Source organism: Fulmarus glacialis, unplaced genomic scaffold, assembly GCF_000690835.1.
Source record: "Fulmarus glacialis isolate BGI_N327 unplaced genomic scaffold, ASM69083v1 scaffold5072, whole genome shotgun sequence".
NCBI classification, from domain to species: Eukaryota; Metazoa; Chordata; class Aves; order Procellariiformes; family Procellariidae; genus Fulmarus; species Fulmarus glacialis.
In genome coordinates this window covers 24,707-43,206 of record NW_009197031.1, presented here as the reverse complement: position 1 = coordinate 43,206, position 18,500 = coordinate 24,707, and the positions used below count along the sequence as shown (strand labels likewise).

The window sequence follows — 18,500 nt, the reverse complement described above, 5'->3', positions numbered from 1 at the left end:
TGAAGAAATGAAAATAAGACTCTGAATCTGGTCCTAAAGCTGAAGATCTTGTCTTAAATTCCTGGTGAGAACCTAAAGTAAGGTTGACTTGACAGTTGCATGGGATTGCAGACTGCGGTTGGGGGAGGAAGGGGGAAGAGGGGTGTCTTATCTGCTCTTCGCAAACAAGAGCTTGTTATTATCTGTCCAGGTGACTTTAACAGAGATTAAGGAAAACAACATGTATGTTTCTGTGAGCAGAAACAAGCACATTCCCTTGGTAAGAAGTGTTCAGGAAATTTGTCGTGGGGCCCTGTGTAATGCCACGGTTCTGCTGCTGTGGAATCAGTCTCGTAAATCCATAGCCCAAGCTCAGGAGAGACCTTCCCGATCGTGGTGTTTTACTGCTTGCACAGAACGGGCCAAAGAATTTCCTACACAAACTTTAAGTGTATTAAGGCACAGAGGTTGTTCTCCTGATTTACATTTCTGAATTCAAGCTTTCCCCTTGCAACTTAATCTAACTCAAATTAATACAAATGCAGCTTTATAAAATGATTTCATTGCTGGGGAGAAAGATACTTGGATACGCTTACGACGCCTGGAATAGTGATAGGAGGAGGCTTGTGGGCTAGCACAGGCATCTTAACCACTGCTTTCTAGCCCTGTTAAATGCCTACAACTGATCTAAAGTAACAGTTATATTGCATTTTATAGCTCTGAAAAATATATGCTGTTTTCCCCATGTTGTTATTTGTTAAAAATTGTTAAGCTAGAAATTTTACTGCATGGTGGGGAGAAGTGAGCTGTCACTCATTCAGCTCCTCACACTGTCAGCTTTGGAACTTGGAGAGGACAGACCTTGGCACAAGCACTTGTTTTGCAACAGAAACATCCCTTATACTTACGCTTTGCCTCCTGGACACGTTTTGGTATGTTGCGAGAAAAGCCTGCCCTCGGCTCTCCAAGGTGCTGTAGCTTTTTTCCTCTGATGATTTCTGATGCCAATAGAGAGATTGCTGGCAGATTGAAAATGTGTGGGCAATGTCAAATGAACTGTTACTTCAAAATGCACACAGAAGACCCTGCTGATTTGCTTGTATTAGTTTACATTTATTCTTGATTTCTAAAAATTATGGCTTTATTTTGGTTTGTTTTTTTTTTTTAAATTGGAACAGAGCAGCCACAGAATCAACAGATTGCTGCCCTTTCAAGCAACAACAGTCAAGGCTAAGCTCATGTCATGAAAGACTGTCTGGGTTTTATCATCTCTAAAGACAGCCAGGAGTTGTCTAAAGACAGGAAAAAAAGTTGCACTTGTAGCCATGTTCCAGTTCCACAAAGATCTCTGCAAACTGTATTTAGCTTGTGGGGGAATAACAACCGTATTTATTTCTTGAATAGCACCAAGAATGATAGTACCGCATGTTTCAGTGCCTAAAAAATGAGCTGTTTTCTCTGTATTTTCTCCTGTAACTTCCTCGGCGGCAGGGCGTATGGTGGCCGTGGCACAGCAAGGGCTTGCGAGGGCTTCATGGTTGTTGATCAGAATCTGACAAGGCCATGCGGAGGCGGAGTAGCGGAGTGAGCTCAGCGTGAAATGGGGCTGGCCGGGTGGGAAGAAAGCTGTTCTCTTACATGTAAAAGAGTTAATTATGGTTTGGGGAGGGGAAGGAGTTTCCTGAAGCTGAGCACTAGTCAAATTAGAAGCACTGTGCAGATACACAACATTTCTTTGGCTGATCGTCTCTCTCTTTTCACTTCATGCTGAAGATGTAGTGGAAAAGAGAAGATTTTGCTTTACATCTTTTGTGTGCAGTTCAGTACACAACTTTTTTGTTTGTGGGTTCCCCCCCGTCATTTCTCCCACATCTCCATTCTCCAAACTGCCAACTACGTATACTGCTTGTATTCGTCTGAAGTGGGAAGATTTTGGAGCACAGAAGCTTTGCCAAAGTTTTTTTTGTGGTTTTTATCCAAGCTAACTTCTTCTATTTCTGTGGTTTACTTGGGGCTACATATTCATCTATATGGAGATGATGATCAGAGTGGAAAATATGGGCATTTCGTATTTGGCCTAGCAATTACTTCTCATTCTGTACAAAACAAAACAAACATAAAAGTCCTGCTTACTCTCAAAATATCTGGTTGCCAGACCTCTTTTGCAGAAGCTCCCTATTGTATCCTTTTTGTAATGGACTGATAACGAGTGGGTTTATTCCCTTGCACAACACTTCTCAAAAAAACCTTTGTGTTTGTCTGTTCATCTTTTCTTCCATTGTTCATCTTTTGTTCCTTTCTAGTGAAATAGTTTTCTTTTCTCTTTTTCCAGTTTCTACTATTTTATACAGGCTGAATGGCTAACTATATTTAAAGGTACTTGAAAAGTGCCTCTGGCAGAAGAGTTTAGGCACCTCTGTTCTTGCATCTCTGCTAATTGAAATGGAAAGAGAGACCATGCTTGTATTTCTGGCTGGCTCTGTTAGGTCATTAAGGGGCAAGATGGGAGAGGAGGCTGCTGTTGAAGAACTCTGGAAGATTTGCCCAAATTTGCTGTTAATGGGATAGGATATTTTCACCCCTCCCTTCTCTGTCTTGCTCTTTTCTTTTCTCTTCGCTTTGCAGGACTGCTTGAATTCTTTCATCGTGTTGCCATGCGTGTCCGTGTCTTAACCTGACGCTGTGGGGAACTGCTAGTCCAAGGCTGACTCTTTGGTTTTGCTGCAGGCTGAGTCCTTGGGTTTTACGACTCGTTGACATCACCGAGATTGACGCTTCGACCTTCAAGAGAAGAGACTTTCTGACGACCCTGCTCCATTCCACCTGACCCTATGACTGGAGGGTTCACCCTAGCTCCATCCTTTGCTCTGCAGTTCCACAAGATGGGTTCGTTCAGAAGGCCCCGACCTCGCTTCATGAGCTCCCCGGTCCTCAGTGATCTGCCGCGGTTCCAGGCAGCCCGGCAGGCTCTGCAGCTCAGCTCCAACTCTGCCTGGAACAGGTGAGCAGGACCCACCCGGGCTGAGCCCTCAACCTGCAGCAGCCCTGCGATAAGGGCTGTGCGTGTCTCATCTTTGTGCTTCAGACCATTTATGGCTAAGCTCATCTGTTTATAAGCATGCATGGATTTTTGGCATGCCCAAGCTTTGCCGGCATTGAAAGCCTCTGTGGAGGTGAAAAAATTAGCCTTAGTAGTGTTCAGCCTTGTTTTTGGCTAACGTTGTTCAGAGGTACTGTCTTGAAGTTATCAGTTGCATCTTTTAAGTATCATTTAGGAAAACACATTACTAGTACCGTAATAAAGGCCAGTTTCTTAATGCACAACAGGCGTTTATTCTCATATTGTGAAGCTTTTACCACAGTCAAATTCCTCTGACAACTGCTAAGCTTGTGGCTTCTACCAGCATTTCCTATTGACAGCCAAATCCTGCCTGCAGTGTGTGTCGTGCAGCAATGGCAACTGGAAAAACAATGTGTAGGGTGAAGAGTGAGATATCTTGATCTGATCTAATGGTCTGCTGCTACCAAAAGTGGGCGTTCCCACCTTCCCTTCTGCCAACTTGCACCATCTCTGCGCTCCGCATACCCCTCTCTCTTGCTAACCTAGCTCAGCTTACTAATATCACACAAAAGTACCCCGGCAAAAACATCGCAGTTTTGTGCCAGGATAGTGAGGTCCGTGAAGCATGCAAATGCCGAAACTGGCCCACAGAAGGGAATGCCCGTTAAGGGAATGACACCTCCTCTTGTTACCCATGGCAAGCCTTTAGACCTGCTAAACCATCTTGTATGCTGTCATGTTATGACTTCCTCTGTGCTGGTGAGAAAACTATGAGTTAGCATATCCTCCAACAGCATCTTACAAGCATTAACAGGGCTTAAAGTTGGGTCTGACTGAGGTGATGCTGGATGCAGAACGTCTTCCAGCACAGCCAGGGGTCTTCCAGATGCTGCAGATTGGGTGGTTCCTGCTAGCATCACTGGATAATGCAATGTGATGTGTTTGGCAGATATTGCCAAAAATCTATTTCTCCTCATAGCTACTAGCCTGCAGCACACAGCAGAGATCCCCTGAACAGTCGTGTTAAAGATATATCTGGTGTGAACATGTTCTTTGTGAACAGTGTCCCTGTATCAACTTTCCCTCGCTTACTCTACACACAACTTGAGGTTGGTTCTGCTCTGTCTCCCATGAGAGATGTAGGTAAACAAGAGTGATGATTTCCAGGGGAGAAAGAGTGGAAGTATTTAAGTGCAATTAACCTTTCCACCCTATTATAACCACTCAGCTTTTGGCGGCTAGCTCACATTGCGCTCTGTGTTAAATCATACTGGTGGCTGTTACTTATGGATGTTGTACTGTCTCTTTTTATTTTTTTGGCAGTGTTCAAACAGCAGTGATAAATGTGTTCAAAGGGGGAGGCTTGCAGAACAATGAACTTTACACCCTCAATGAAAATATCAGGTAGGTTGCTGAAATGCATGAAGAGCGATTTTTGTTGCTGCTTGTTTGGTGTTTGCTTGGTTTCGTTCCCCTACAGAACTGCAGTTAGAGGTTATAGGGGGGAGGAGCAGGGATCGAAGCAAACTTAAGCACAGCTTTAGGGTTTCAGGCTTACTTCTTTTTTTGCTGTTGGGTGGAGTGAATGGCATGGGACACTTGGAAAATCTTTCTTTGACTTGTGTAGCTTTGACAAGGACAGGATGTGTATTGACTTGGATTATAAGGATTTTGTCCCCTCCTAGGGAGTTTGCCTCTTCTGGCTGTTTTTTACACATTTTTATCAGGGCATTTGTGGTGGTAGTAACATCTCTTTTTCTAAACCCAAGCTTCTCAGAACTGTGGAGTGTTTAAAATGAAAGCAAAACACAGCATTTCATTTAAAAGCTTAATCTTCACATGATAATTGCAGAGCAAGACCTGAAAATACGAACCCTAAAGATAAAAAAACTAAAAGCCTAACATTTTCTAACACTGATGCTGGTGACGATTAAAAGCATAATTTTTTTTAAAGCAGGTTTCATGATTATCTGTGGTTTCATTCTGATTATTTGGAAAGTTTGGTTAGCAATAGATAGGACTGTAGCATAGATAAAGAACAATTTATTCTTGCCTTGGTTCCAAGTGCTGTGAAGAGGAGTATTGTCAGAGCTCAGGGGTGTAGTTCCTCCTCCCTCTCTCTTTCCCACTACATCATATTAATTCATCATGAATGCTGTCGTATAGGTCTCTGCTTCTCCTTTTATATGCCCCCCCATCCCTATTTCCTGAGCGCCAAGATTCACATGGCAATTTTGGCTAAGCACGTACTAAGCAGCAGTCTAAGCTACTCTTTTCCCTACTTTCAGAATAAATGCAGCTTGCAGGGCACGAGACTCTGTCCTACTTGGTCTTGTCCCAAAGATGAAAGTTTTATGTAATTCCTTTTGAGAGCTGGGTGAGGGCAGTGTCTCATGCTATAATGGTATTTTAGTGTGCTCAGCTCAGAAGTCCTCAAGTACTTGGAGCAGTCTTAATTCTTCATGGGATGAGTATTTCTGTACGTGAAAAGAAAAACAAATGTCGTAAGACTTTGGAAACACCCTAACCCACAGCCTGTTGGCAGACCTGGGGAATGGCTTTGGGTTTTGTGACTCGTCTGCCAGGCTGTTGCCCGCCGCGCTGGTTGCAGCCTCCTTTCCCTCCCCGGTGCACGGTGCCCGCGGGTGCTCCTTCCCACCCTTGCGGGGAGGCAGCACGCCGGGCAGAACAGCCGTGTTGCATGGGCTTGGCCCCAGTGGCTGGACCATGCTCTCTTCATGTTGGTTACTGAAGTGGATCTAGACTGTCGAGAGCCGGGCGAAGAAGAGGAAATTCTGTGCTGATGGTGGGAGGGGAAATGCCCTCTGCCAGGGACAGGCACCCCCAGGCAGCACCTGGAAACACTCACCTTGAAATACATGATTAATATTCCTGCAGGTGCCCTGAGCATTGGTCACATCTCCAAATGTCATTCTCTAAATAGGCCACCTTAACATTCAAGTAGCTCATTAATGTCCATCTAAGGAGCAAAAGACATGCATCTGCATGGATGTTTGTATGCACACCTGCAGCCTCGCACCTGCAACTCTTGACATAGCTCCCAACACCCGGTTAGCTCTGTGCGCGCGAGGTGAATGTCTAGCTTGACACTGGGCAAAAAGCTGTCAGACGGCCAACTCTTCTGTGCCATTAGGTCGAGCTGGTGCGTTTCCCTTGTTTGTAGTTCTCCATTCAGCTCCTTGGTGGGAGTTAGCAAATGCAGTGCTTTAAAAGACTCACAGATTCTGCACTGAGCTTAGTTATTTGACAGCGGGAAACACGGAGAGTTCTAAAATAGGACAGTAATGACAAGACCAGGAGATGAGCAGGTGGTAACATTTTGCTCTGGATTGCTGCCACCAAGTTTTTATCTTGCTGTGATTTGATATCATCTCACTGGATACTTTTTTTTACTGCTCTGAAAGTCAGTTGTCACAGCAAGAGGAAATGTAAGAAATGCCTTTGGGAGATGGGATTTCAGGAAGCAGGAGGTGACCTGGCCGTGATTAGGTGGGGACCCCCCTCTTGGGTTCTCTCTAGGGTGCAAGCCTCTGGTTGCTAGTCTACCTGCATGAGGCTAAGCCCTGCCGTGGGCTTGTCCATCAGCTGGTGGAGAGCCCCATGGATTCTGCTGAAGCCGGTGGAAGAGCTTCTGGCAAACGGGCCCCCAAAGACTTACCTGGTTTATCCATCTCATAGAAATAGAAATGTGCTTTGAGATGGGCGGGGTGAATATAACTGCTCTGAGAGAGAAAGAGTAAGGGCATGTTGGCATGTGAATAAACGTAGAAGCGTTACAAAATGCGTAAGGAGGAAGGTTGCTGTCAAAATCGACTTTCAGCAAAGATTAGGAAAAAGTGGTGTAGTTTGTTATAAGAACCCAGCCTGAGAACTGGGTGGTCCCTGATTCAAATGCCATTTTCGAGCGCTCTTGATTATACTCCACGTTGGTGAAAAGCAAAACTCTTAAAATAGCAAAAAAATGCAGTGTTTTGCAGTGGAAAGTGTTGGGCGCCTTTTAAATTTTAGGCAGAATTTACTGCTACAGAATTTATGCTCACAGTCACTGAAAGCTGAAAGTGCAAATGCTCTGAACTTTGAGTTGTTTTTTTTAATGCTTCTTCTGATGTAAAATAATCCTGATTTTTATATCAGAGTTTTGAAATATAAATATGTATTAGAAAATTTAAAACTTTTATCACAGCCTGATTTAAAATCCAAGAGTTTTTATCAAAAATACTTGTTTAGAGTGGCATCTGCCTACATGTATTTAAAATGCCTCTTGTTAAATTCCTAGAATTTCTTTCTTGAAAAATATGCCTTTTTTTTTTTTTTTTTTTTTAAATGCTGTGGTCATGGGGAAGCTGCAGCTTCTGCTTGTGTGTTTACTTCATTGCTCCTCTCCTTATCCTCCCACCTTCTACTTCCAAGAGAAAAGGAAGTACAGCATTAGGAAGATACGCTATTTTCAGTGAAATGAAAGGCGTCTTTGTTTAAACAAAAAGCAGAAAAAATTATTACTTTCAAACTAAATAACTTTAAATTGTCTCTCCAACTTTCTGTGCATTCAGGGGGGTAAATGTTTTTTTTGCTTGTTTTAGGTGTATGGCTTATAAATAGAAGACTTAAGGGAAACTGTTTCGTTCCTTCATAATTTGAGAATAGCCTTTGTGGGCATTTGTAGAATATATACCGAAATGTAAAACAAATCTAATTGTGGCCAAAACGACACATTCACTTATACTCACCTATCTTTGGTATGACTGGTACTAAACATACCTGTAAGAAATGACCCGCAATGGCTGTTACTTCATGACTGCATTCCTTCTGTCTACAGACGGCTGCTGAAGAGTGAACTTGGATCCTTCATCACAGATTACTTTCAGGTATTACATGATTTGCTTGCTTTCTTTTGAGGTTTGCTCTCTTCAGCTTTTTAGCCTATAAAGAGAATTAGGACCCCTTTTTACATGTAGCTTACAAGTTTCATTTTTGTTTTGCTACAGAAGATGATGGAGGTACTGGACTTTTTTAATGTGGGCCATATAGGTTTGGGAGTAATCATATTTATGGGGGTATGGGCTAAATTAAAGATAATCTTCCTTTGCGCTTAAGAAAGGCTTCTAGTAGCCTACCAAGGTCAAGAAGGAATTCACTTGAACTTTTTAAAGAAGATGGGATACCTTTTCATAGTTTTTTTCACCGTATTTCTCTAGTATAGAGAATTCAGGAGTAGGTTTTCTGCAACAGGGGCCAGCAAAAGGGAGGAGAAAAGATAACGGCTGTCTGTTTTGAGGGGGCAGAGAAGGAAGTCCCTATGAAATCAACCTGGGTACTGTTTGCCTTTTAGTTCCATAAATATAAGTGCAACCTGTGAAAAAGCGAAAGATGAAGGATGAGGGAAGACCTGATCAATCACAAATGTGAATAAGTGTACTGCCTTTTACTGATACTGTCCAGATAGACAGAGGTTCAAGTGTAACCACATGAAAGTGTGTTGGATGATTTTGAGAGAGCACTGATGGCTTTCAGTGTTGTAAGTTGTTCAGTGTAGTGTTGATTAAAACAAACAGGAGGTGGCTACTGAAAACAAGAGGGTTTCTTCCCTTTGAGTAAAAGAGAGAGAGAGAGAAAATTTCAGTACTTTCTGAAGCGGCTGACGCTGCTGTGTGCTGTGCTAACAGCTTAGAAAGAGGAAAAAGACTAGTGTTGTTTCCTATCAGTATTAGATTACATGACTTAAAAAAATCCCCCAGGCTGTGCTATCAAGTGAGAAGCAAACTCCTGCCCCAGGGGTAGTTATGTTTCACTTCTTTAGACCCTACCTGCACAAGTTGTTTACTGGAAAGAGGTGGCTGCTGGCGCCGAATGGCGGGATGTTTCCTAGTCTGTGAGTGGGGTATGGCGGCAGCCCGGCGGAAAGGCTGTGAGCCTGTAGTACAAAGTGCCTGGCTTAAATGGAAATCTGCTATTGCTCCTGCTAATTTAAAAACAGGCAAATGAAAGTTTGCAACTAGATATATGTGGTGAATTGAAATTTGAAAGGTCTTGAACAGGTGCCCAGTACTACAGTGTTAGGCAAGGTGTGCAAGGCTGGAATAAGCAGACAGTGTCCAGAGGCAACTTCATACACCCGTAAGCCTGAACAGAGCACAGAGCTGAGCACGGTCCCGAGGGATGTGAGGTGCTGACGTATGACTGTTATCTGGTTTTGAAAATTCAGAGTGTACTGAAAGAGGCCTGAGTGGGTTCCAGCGCTGAGTAAGACACAGCTGCATCGTGTCGCTGCGCAAGAGGAGCCGACGGCTGCTGGGGACCGGTTGGCTCCCAGTGCTGGGGTTTGGATGTGTTGTTCTCTTCCTCCAGACTGTAAACCTCAAGCCTGTCACAGTCACGCTGGGGCTAGTGGCATTAGCTGAGACACCTTAGATCTCTTAGTAGTAGAGCTGATGACTGAAGAGACTGCTTAGACTACAGCCTGCTCACTGCTGGAGGCTAGATATCTGTATTCCATCACTCGTAGCAAGCTGAGGGCATCTGATCTTGTCCTGGGAGAAGGATCTGGTCACCAGCACTGTTTTCTGCAAAAGCAGGAGCAAAAACTGTGCTCTTTCACCCTAATGGCAGGGCTGTACTACTTCAGCCACAGGCCACAATCGCAATGTAGGTACTCAGCGCTGCACTACTGCTGAGAGAGTGGTGGCCTTTGCCTCGGAGAACGTGCAGTGCGACAGCTTGGCTGCACTCACCTCTGAATTTGTTTTTCTGTCAGTCTGTCTGTTCACACTTGTGCAAATACCTCAGCTTATATGTACTAGTTCACCTGCAGCTGCTGTTCTCCCACTGAAGCCACTGGGACTCAAATTTAATTTCTGGGAATTTTTTTGCTCAATGTTAAAAGGAGGAACTTGGCATCCGTCAGACTTAGCCTGAAGTAAAACTCTTGGTGCTGGCAAGCCATGAGACAAACTGTGAGATAAAGGCTATTGTAGGAAATGAGCTTTTTTGCCTGCTGTGAGCTATGTTGCAGACTTATTTCTGATTCTAGACTGACAGCATGTGGCAGTGATAAAAGTTACCACTCCCTCCTGAATGTCTTTACTCAAAAATCCTTGGGCTGTGGAGTGGGGAAAGACTATTCATGTGCCAAAGAAGGGCTGACAACATTATTTCATTTGTCTGTGGGTTCAGTTTCACTGCTGATGCCAGCTGATTTACAGCAATAGTGCTGCCACCAAAATGAGCAGAGTTGAATCAGGCTGCTGATTTGGCTGAAAAATAACCTTGAAAGAAAAAATGAAGTTTCCAACTACTTCCTTTGACTTGTGCTCATCACCTCTAACATGGGGGAGGTGATGGGAGCGGGTCATCAGGATGGGGAGTGATGTGGAAGTGCATCCTCCATCAGTTAAAGCCCACTGAAAAGCTGTCCCGAGAACCAAGTTTGTTATTCTCTTAGATTGAAATGAAGGATCAGCTCTCATGTGTAACCAGGCAGTTTTAAATATCCTAGCAGCAATTAGAGCAACTAACTGGATCATGTAATATTTAGATGTGATAAATTGACTTAAATGTTTTCCATTTCTTATGCCACAGCACTTGTAACAGGAGCCACTAAGATAATTTCTAAAATCACATTTTCCATTGTTTTAAGAGTTGTGGCTCTTACATTATGTATATTTTATACACACACACACACGCACGCACAGTTTTTCTAACCACTGAATGTTTAAGACTAAAATGGCGCAGAGCTTTTATAGTGAGACAAATCTACCTTTGTGATCAACTTGACTTGATTACTCACAAGTCTTTTTCACCAACACTCATGCAAATTACCAGTTCTTAGCTCCTGAAGTTGCTAAAGGAATGTTTGGGAAACGGATGGGGTTTAGGCAGTCTTTCTCTGCTACCAAACCATCATCATACCAGAGTTACTGAGTCTGTTTTGCATTTGAAAGAGAAATGTAGTTCCTGTAAGGGTTTTGGTGGGAACTTAGATGTTTCATTCTGAAGGAGATTTGTGTTTATACATCTGCTCTTTTAGCAATCCTATTATATATACAAGCCATCTCCTTGGATCGGAGTCTAAGTGTAAATGCGAGATAGTTGGGATTCGTAATATTTGCTGCAGATCTGCCTTAAAGCAATGCTTCATGCTCCAGGTTTTCCAGTACCGACTTTGCCCATGAAGTAATCCGATAGTTTCTGGCTGCTGAAAAGGGGCACTTTGTACCCACCGCTCTGCTCAGTAACCCAGCAGGGCACCATCTGCTCTCACTGCTGGGTTAGTTCTCTGGTGGTCAGCTGAACTGCAACAGGGAGGAATCCTATGACCATGGAAGGGAAGAGGCTGGGATTTGGAGGAACAGGGTGTATTGGTGATTGGGACTTCTCTGGGCCAGCTATAAGATTTTTCAGATAAGTTCTCTTCATTTTCATGCTTTCTGACCCTCATGGTTCTGGAGAAAATTTTTGAAATATAAAACTAGTGAGTATTGATAAATTGATGCATTATCTTCCTGATTCTGCAAACAGCCTGAAAAAAAACCTTTGGAAAGGATGAACTGTTTCTTTTCACGCTCTGGGGGCTTGTTAATCTTGAAACTCACGGGGGAAAATGGAAATGCTAGCTATTTCACAGCTAACCACTTTAGCAGAACTGCCCGGTTTATGCATATTAACTCCAAACCGTCTCCTCCCGAGGCAGAGAGACCCGATCCCTTCCCAGGCACTGTAACCTCTCCCAGAATTCACGGGCTGCAAATGCAGAAAGTCAAATGCCCAGAGTTGATGCCTCTCCAGCCTGACGTCCACTGCCTGCGCTGGCAGAGCTGGTAGGTGAGGGATGGTGAGTGGACTGTATTTCCTCATTTAATCCAATGAGAGCTTTGATGTCTTAAAACCAGAAGCGAAGCGGTTACACAATTTCCAGCCTGCTGCAGTGGAGAGTCATGGGAGGCGACAAATCCTGACTCAGAATTAGGCCTGGCTTTCTGTTTGTGTGCAAAACCATAGAAACCACAACGTGTGAGCACCCATGTTGCTGGGGTGTCGAGCAAAGTCAAAATAGCAAGATGATAATGGATAGCTGCGAAAGTAAGCAGCAGCAGTGACGAGGCAAGCCCAGATCCAAGCCAAATTTGATTTTGTCCTCTTCCTTTAGAGCGGTCAGAAGTGGGACTGGTGCACCTTCCTGTGGTCAGTCCCTCTCACTGTAGGTTAGCCAGCTGTGCAAGGCGGCTGCAGTGCTAGGGGGAAACATGCACTCCTCCCTCTACTGTGTCACGTAAAGCTTTTGCTTAAGTCCCTGCTGAATGTCTTTCTGGGACTCCAGCCTACCCAACATCTCTTGTGATGCTTGCTCTCATTTGAAATGCTGCTTTGTAAAGCCATGCTAACAGCTGAAAATGCCACGTGTCCCTCTCTCCTGCTTAGTCAAAGAGAAAAACCTGGTGCATGCGACATTTCTTTCCTTGGTTCCAGGTTTCTACTTCTACCGGTTTCATAGCAAGGCAAGGAAATAGTTGTGTGGGTTATTGGAGCGATGGTTATCGCTGGATAAAGGCAGCACTAGTTCTTCTCTGGCCAAGTCCTGTCTCATGCCTGCTGCCAGGGGCTGCAGCAACTCTGCCACTGCACAAGGGAAGAGAATTCACACTTTGTGTGATTTGCAGAGCTCAGCCGTATGTCTACAATACTCTTTTGGGTCAAGCTGGTCTTTATCATTGTATTTCTCTCCTTGCTGGCAGGGAACCCCTGTTCATGCAGGTCTGCTAATTATTTCTGCTTCATCTGGCACTTTCTAGGACTGAGCTTTCATGGAGCAGCTCCAGAGACTCCATAGCAACTACCCAGCTTTGTTATCATGGACGGGGTCACCCAGCAGCTCAGCCCCATTACTGCGAGCCGAGCAGAGGACCTAGTCTTGGGTGGCAGCGGCAGCAGGGACGCATGCTTTCAGGCCCCGCGCACATTGGCTCCATAGACGTGCGTGATTCACTTGAAATGGTGCCTAGTTGCTACCACTCAAAGTGTAGTGTGGGATGACGTGCCATGCCCTGGCTAAGCAGGGCTCCTGCCTGGAGCGACGACTTGCCAGCGCAGAGCCGGGGGGCCCGGCCGCAGGATTTTCCATAGCTGCTGCCTCGCTGGCATGTTGTGGTCTACATTGTGGCAGTGCTGCCTACTCGGTCTGCCTGGTCTGCTCTCCTTCTTACTCTCCCTGCCTCACTTTCTCTCTCTTTCTTGTTATCTGTTTTGAACAAAGCTGACTCTAGAAGAGTCATTTTAGGATGTTGTTTCATATTTATCTTGCAATTTGTTCTCTATGTAGGATCGAAATGGTCTCTCTGCTTCTGTCACTATTTCCCCTCTTTCTAGAGAAAAAAAAAAGGATGGGGGCGATGCTCCAGGGATGAGATGCTGCAGCTCACATAGATTTGCATTTTGTAAAACACTGCCAAGAAGCAGGTAGGTGTTTGTGTGCAAGTGGCAATAACTTTGTGGAAAATACTTGCCAAGTAAGTTTGGGTGATGCTTTTCTTCTCAAATTAACTTCAGATTATCCAAGAAACAGTGGCTATGCGCTAGTACAGCCTGTAAAAGTGTGGTTTAACACTAAAACACAAAGCCTCAGTTGGCTAGAAGAGAGGGCTGCATTTAAGAAATGCTGTAATGTGTAGAAGAAAAACTGATTTTTTTTCACCCGGCAAAATGGGGTCAATTATTTTGAATTTGCTCTGGAACAATTTACTCCTGCTCCAAGCTTGTGCTTCTGTTTAATGAACTAGTATTAACTTGTTAATTTTAGTGTGGCTTTTCAAAGGCATACTGGCCATGTTCAGCTTGGAGACATGAACGGGAAACAAAATTTGTCTGTAAATAAATGGGTGTTCATGTAAACTCCCCCTCGCCCCCCCAAAGTAGTGGCTTATTGGGAAATAGTAATATTTTTTGATTAGCAGGAGAATTCCTTTGTGCCTTGCTACACTGCAGAGGCATGGCTTTCAGACAAGATGTGAAGTCGCCTGTGATGGCATGAGCCTCCTTGATGTTTTCTGTGGAGCTGCTGCCAAAACTACTTAGCGGCTTTTCGCCACCCTTCTGCTTGAATGTACCACCCACAGCAGAGCAAGCCGTGCTAGTGGCAGGGCTATCGCCCCAAAATCCTTCCTGTTCTGCCCGGAGGCCGTCACTGTGACCAGGCTGCTGGCAGAGCGCTCCCACCAGGCAACAACGACTTTGCCTCTGGCAAAGTCAGGTGGGTACCATTTTGCCCAGAGCGCAGCGGGAGCCCACACAGGAGGGGCCTCCATGGCCCCCGTTGGGGATGGCCAGCTCCTGACAAGGTGGAGGGAGGGAGAAGGTGCCCGGCACTGCTGGTTTGAGAGAGGAGCCCCTGCTGTCGCGCCTGGGACAGCTTCCACCTTCAGTCGTTGTGCTGGGGGAACTGGAATTGCTCCTCTGGGTATGGATGGAGAAACCCTCCTCCGTTTCTCTAACAGGGGAGGGGAAGGGGAAAACATCTGTGCCGGGAAAAAGAAGGAATAACCTGGAAAGTGTCTACGTTTTACAGCATGGCGTGTGACTGCCTTCAGATTGGTTTTTTTTTTTTTCATTCCCAATGATTTCAGCGCAGCTTACTTTGCAAGAGTAGCAAGCACACGCACTTTGTGGGAGAGTCTTTGCTGAGGAAAAAATGAAAAGTGATTTTTCTGGAGCTTTGAATCCCGTCCTCCAAAACTCAGGGAATTTGAAAACTTACTTAAAGGCTTTCTCTTAGCTGTATTTCTTGGTGGTACACCTGAAACAGCTATTGTGGTTTTCTGCACTGAGAAAAGTAGGGGGAGTTTCAACCTGCGAGATTTCACAAGCTCACTTCTATCTGCTGCAAAACATCTCTCCAAATTTCTTGCCTCTGTGTACATGTGGGGGGTTAACTCGGGGCTTTGTTTCTCTGCAGCGCATGCTTCACCGTAGGGAGAGTAAGGGCAGGTTTGCAGCACCCACAGCGCGCGTATAGCAGCCTGCGGCGTCCCAACAGCAGGGTGAGGACTTCACCCTGGGGATCCAGGGAAAGCTGACTTGGGGAGGGAAGGGAGAAACTGCCTCCCCAAGCGCCAAGCTCAGCTGTAATTGCAAAGAGACGGAAGGTGGCCCCTAAACTTTTTCAAATAAATGTGCCCTTCAAGCTTACTTTGTGTGAGAATTTATCTGGTCTTGCTTGCAAATAAAATATTTATTTTTCCTCTTAGCTCTGTGCCTCTGTGTTGCCTCTGGAAACCAGGGATAAAGCAGTAAAATGAGACTTGTAATCTAGACAAGGTCTGATACAGACCTCCACTGCACTTATTAGATTGTATTGATTTGTCAGCAAACCCTGTAGGGTTTTTTTAATGAAAATTTACCTGTCTGGCTTGACCTGAGGGGGTAACGTTCAGATTTAATCCATTTCTGAGCCTGTGACTTTAGCAGAAAAGACAGATAAGTAAAATTTCCAGATATTTTTAAGATGGGGAGAAGGGAAATGAAGTGTGGTTGTTTTTTTTAAAAAAAGTCTCTCTCTTCCACAGGAAAAGGGAAAATTTGAGAGGGTAATTGAAACATCTGCAGTAACTATATGGAGCTAAGCTTTTTTTTTTTTTTTAGAAACCTTAAGAATGAGATGATGCAATCTGTTTAGCACATGGAATTACTGATAATACATTCATAACAGCATTATAAATTCTTTACTACAGGGTAATGATTAATGTATCTATTTTTAGTAGATAGAACTGTGCTGCCCATAAAGGTGTACAAATGTGTATTTTGTTTGCTGATATAGCTGTAAAATAAAAAAAAAAAAAATCTCTGAAGGTAGAAAGCATCAATGATACTAAGTTATAAGCAAAGTAGCTGAAAAATTGTATCCACAGTGCTCAGGAAGCATATGTAAATTGAAACCTAATGTTCCAGTGCAGATAGAGAAGGAATTCATATTTCTTGAGAGAAACACAAAAAACCAAGCATGACGCCCCATATATATATATATGTGTGTATATACTTTTTTATTAGATAGTAGTTTAAAATGACACAGTATTAAAAACCCTCTGTAAATTTTCCCTGCGATATATGAGAGGTAATTATCTTGAGCTATAGGTTGAAAAATGAAGAATTGAAGTACTTTAATCCTTCCAAATGCTTTCAGTTTATTAATAAAGTGCAATATCACTCCAAACATTATCTTATTGTTCAGGCAGAAAAATATTTACAGTGTAAGTTTCACTTTTTTTTTCCCCCTCATAATTTTTTCCATTCCAGATTTCTTCTTCCCTCCTTTTTCACATTGTTTGTTTTTTCCTGGAAAGTCTTTTTTCTGTTGTCCAGAGCCTGACATGTGTAGTCATTTATTTCTGCTGAACAAATCTAAAATTTGAATGGAGATCCCAACAACTTAATATTTCCCTCCAAAACCTACATTTCTGCTAGAGAATCTCTGCAAAATAGTCACCTTCCATTAGTTGATAAAAATGTTTGGAAACCTTGCAATTTTTTTTCATCATGTGAACATATTTATCCAACTTGCTAATTGCTGTTGTCATTGCCCAGGTGAAAAGCGTCTCCCAGGCATGTTCTCTTTGCAGCTTACCCATCCTTTTGGCAGCTCTGTTCCTCCTGCGCTCTGCTGGGAGCTCTAGCTTTCTCTTTCTTTCAACCCTAACTGAGGACTGAGCCCTAGACAAAGCCCCCTCAGCCATTAAAAATTTCTCACTGACAAGATCCCTTTGCTCTCTGCAGCTTCCTTTGGCAGCCCTTTGTCACGTTGGTGACCATGAATAAATGAGAAAATAGGCTTCTGCTGGAAAAAAAATTAAATTGTTTTACTGGGGGGAATTCCAGAGTCCAAAAAACTGCAGAAAGTGGATTTTTTTGCAGAATAAATGTATGGCTTTTTGGCTAAAACTGAGTAAGCTGTTGTAAGCAGGGTGAGATACCGTGGAGGTGGCGTGAGCCGCCAGGCCCTCGGCGGAGCACGTCCTGCTGCAGGTCCCTCCACTCCTGCTAACCCGCGTGGTCACTGGTGTCATGGAAGGAGTCAGCAAAGACCAAAGCGTGCCCTCCTAAACTGAAGCCGTGCACTACGTGAGGCCTCGAAGCAGCTGCTTTGCTGTCTGCAGTATTGCTAGAGCGCTCTGCTTTTTACCTGCTGGCGTCCACAGCTCTTCAACTGCAGTTAATGAGAGTCATTTGTACACTGTGAAGCGGGTTCAGAAGGTCACATGCAAAAGTGCTTTGGGTTCCTGTCTCCACACGGTCACCTGTGTGCAGAATAGCAATTTTAGCGTGTTCCTCTGACAAGCAGGACTGTTCAAGTCAGCTCTGATTCCTGTGCTGAAATTCCTAGGATTGGTTAATAGTTGGGTGTTGAAATTTGTTTATAGCTTGACTGTACTGCACAGGTAGGATTGCTTTTGCACTCTGCTAGAGCTTGTAAAGGTCAAAGTCTTGTGACTTAGATGGGCGGTTCAAATAATACAGTTTCATCCCATGTGTTGCTCCTAAACTGCTCTGGTTTTGTTGTGTATCTAATTTAAAAGGAACCGAAATTCTACATTATTTTGGGAGTAAGACCATACTACGTATTTTTGGGTTTGAATTCTGAAAAAAAGCCACCTGCTAGCAGGGCCAAACTACCTTAATTACAAGCATGACCGTTAATTATTTTTCCCTTGTATGTACTATACAATATTTAACTGTGATTGCTACTATCAGAGGGTACCACTGGTGAATTGGATGGCCATTCCTCCTTATGTCATGACTGAACTCTGGATACACATTAGGGGATGCAGGCTTTTTTTTTAAAGCAATGTCTCAAAAGTACTTACATCTGGCTCATTTAAGACAAGTAAGCCATTGTAGCAAACGAGTTAATGTTTTAATGTGGATGAAGTAGCCATGAGATGGGACAACAGCCAAGGAAAAGTACCCATTTCCTCTCTGTTGTATAACACCACACTTCTTTCACACCATGAAGAAGACAATGTCCACACAGTCTTGTCTTGACTTGAGATGAAACTTCTCAGGGAAGTTCCCCCTACTACCCATAGCACGTGAGGCAACTGGTGAGCTTGTGTGGCTTGTTCTTCCTTCCAGGTCCTTTTGCTGAAATTGTGACAAAGATGCCAATGGAAAAATTTCCCTCTGGTATTGCAGTGGCACGCAGCCCCAAAGGGTCTCAGAGCTCGCCTTGCATGAGGTGAGATTCCAAAGCAAAAGGAGTTTCTTGAATTCAGCCCCAGATTTTATTAATTTCAGTATTTTCCCGCCTGACAGCTTTTTGAATATAAATTCTCCACCAGAACAATGCATCCAGAGATGTTTGCTTACTGATAGGATGTATGGTGGTCTCTTCAGTCCCTCAACCTACTTGCAAAGGACTTCTGGAGTCGGTTTGATTAGATACCATTTAAGGAAGAGCCTG

At 43.9% G+C, this 18,500-nt stretch overlaps 1 protein-coding gene across 2 annotated transcripts in view; it reads left to right on the top strand.

The window, feature by feature from the left end:
- The first annotated feature begins 2,810 nt into the window (after window positions 1-2,810).
- Window positions 2,811-18,500, top strand: part of PRR5L (proline rich 5 like) — a 33,114-nt gene continuing 17,424 nt past the window's right edge. For both annotated transcript variants that reach the window (XM_009572378.1, XM_009572377.1), the window contains exons 1-3: window positions 2,811-2,980; window positions 4,364-4,444; window positions 7,878-7,926. In XM_009572378.1, coding sequence (XP_009570673.1) covers window positions 2,811-2,980; window positions 4,364-4,444; window positions 7,878-7,926 — 300 coding nt within the window. The remainder of the gene's footprint in view (window positions 2,981-4,363; window positions 4,445-7,877; window positions 7,927-18,500) is intronic.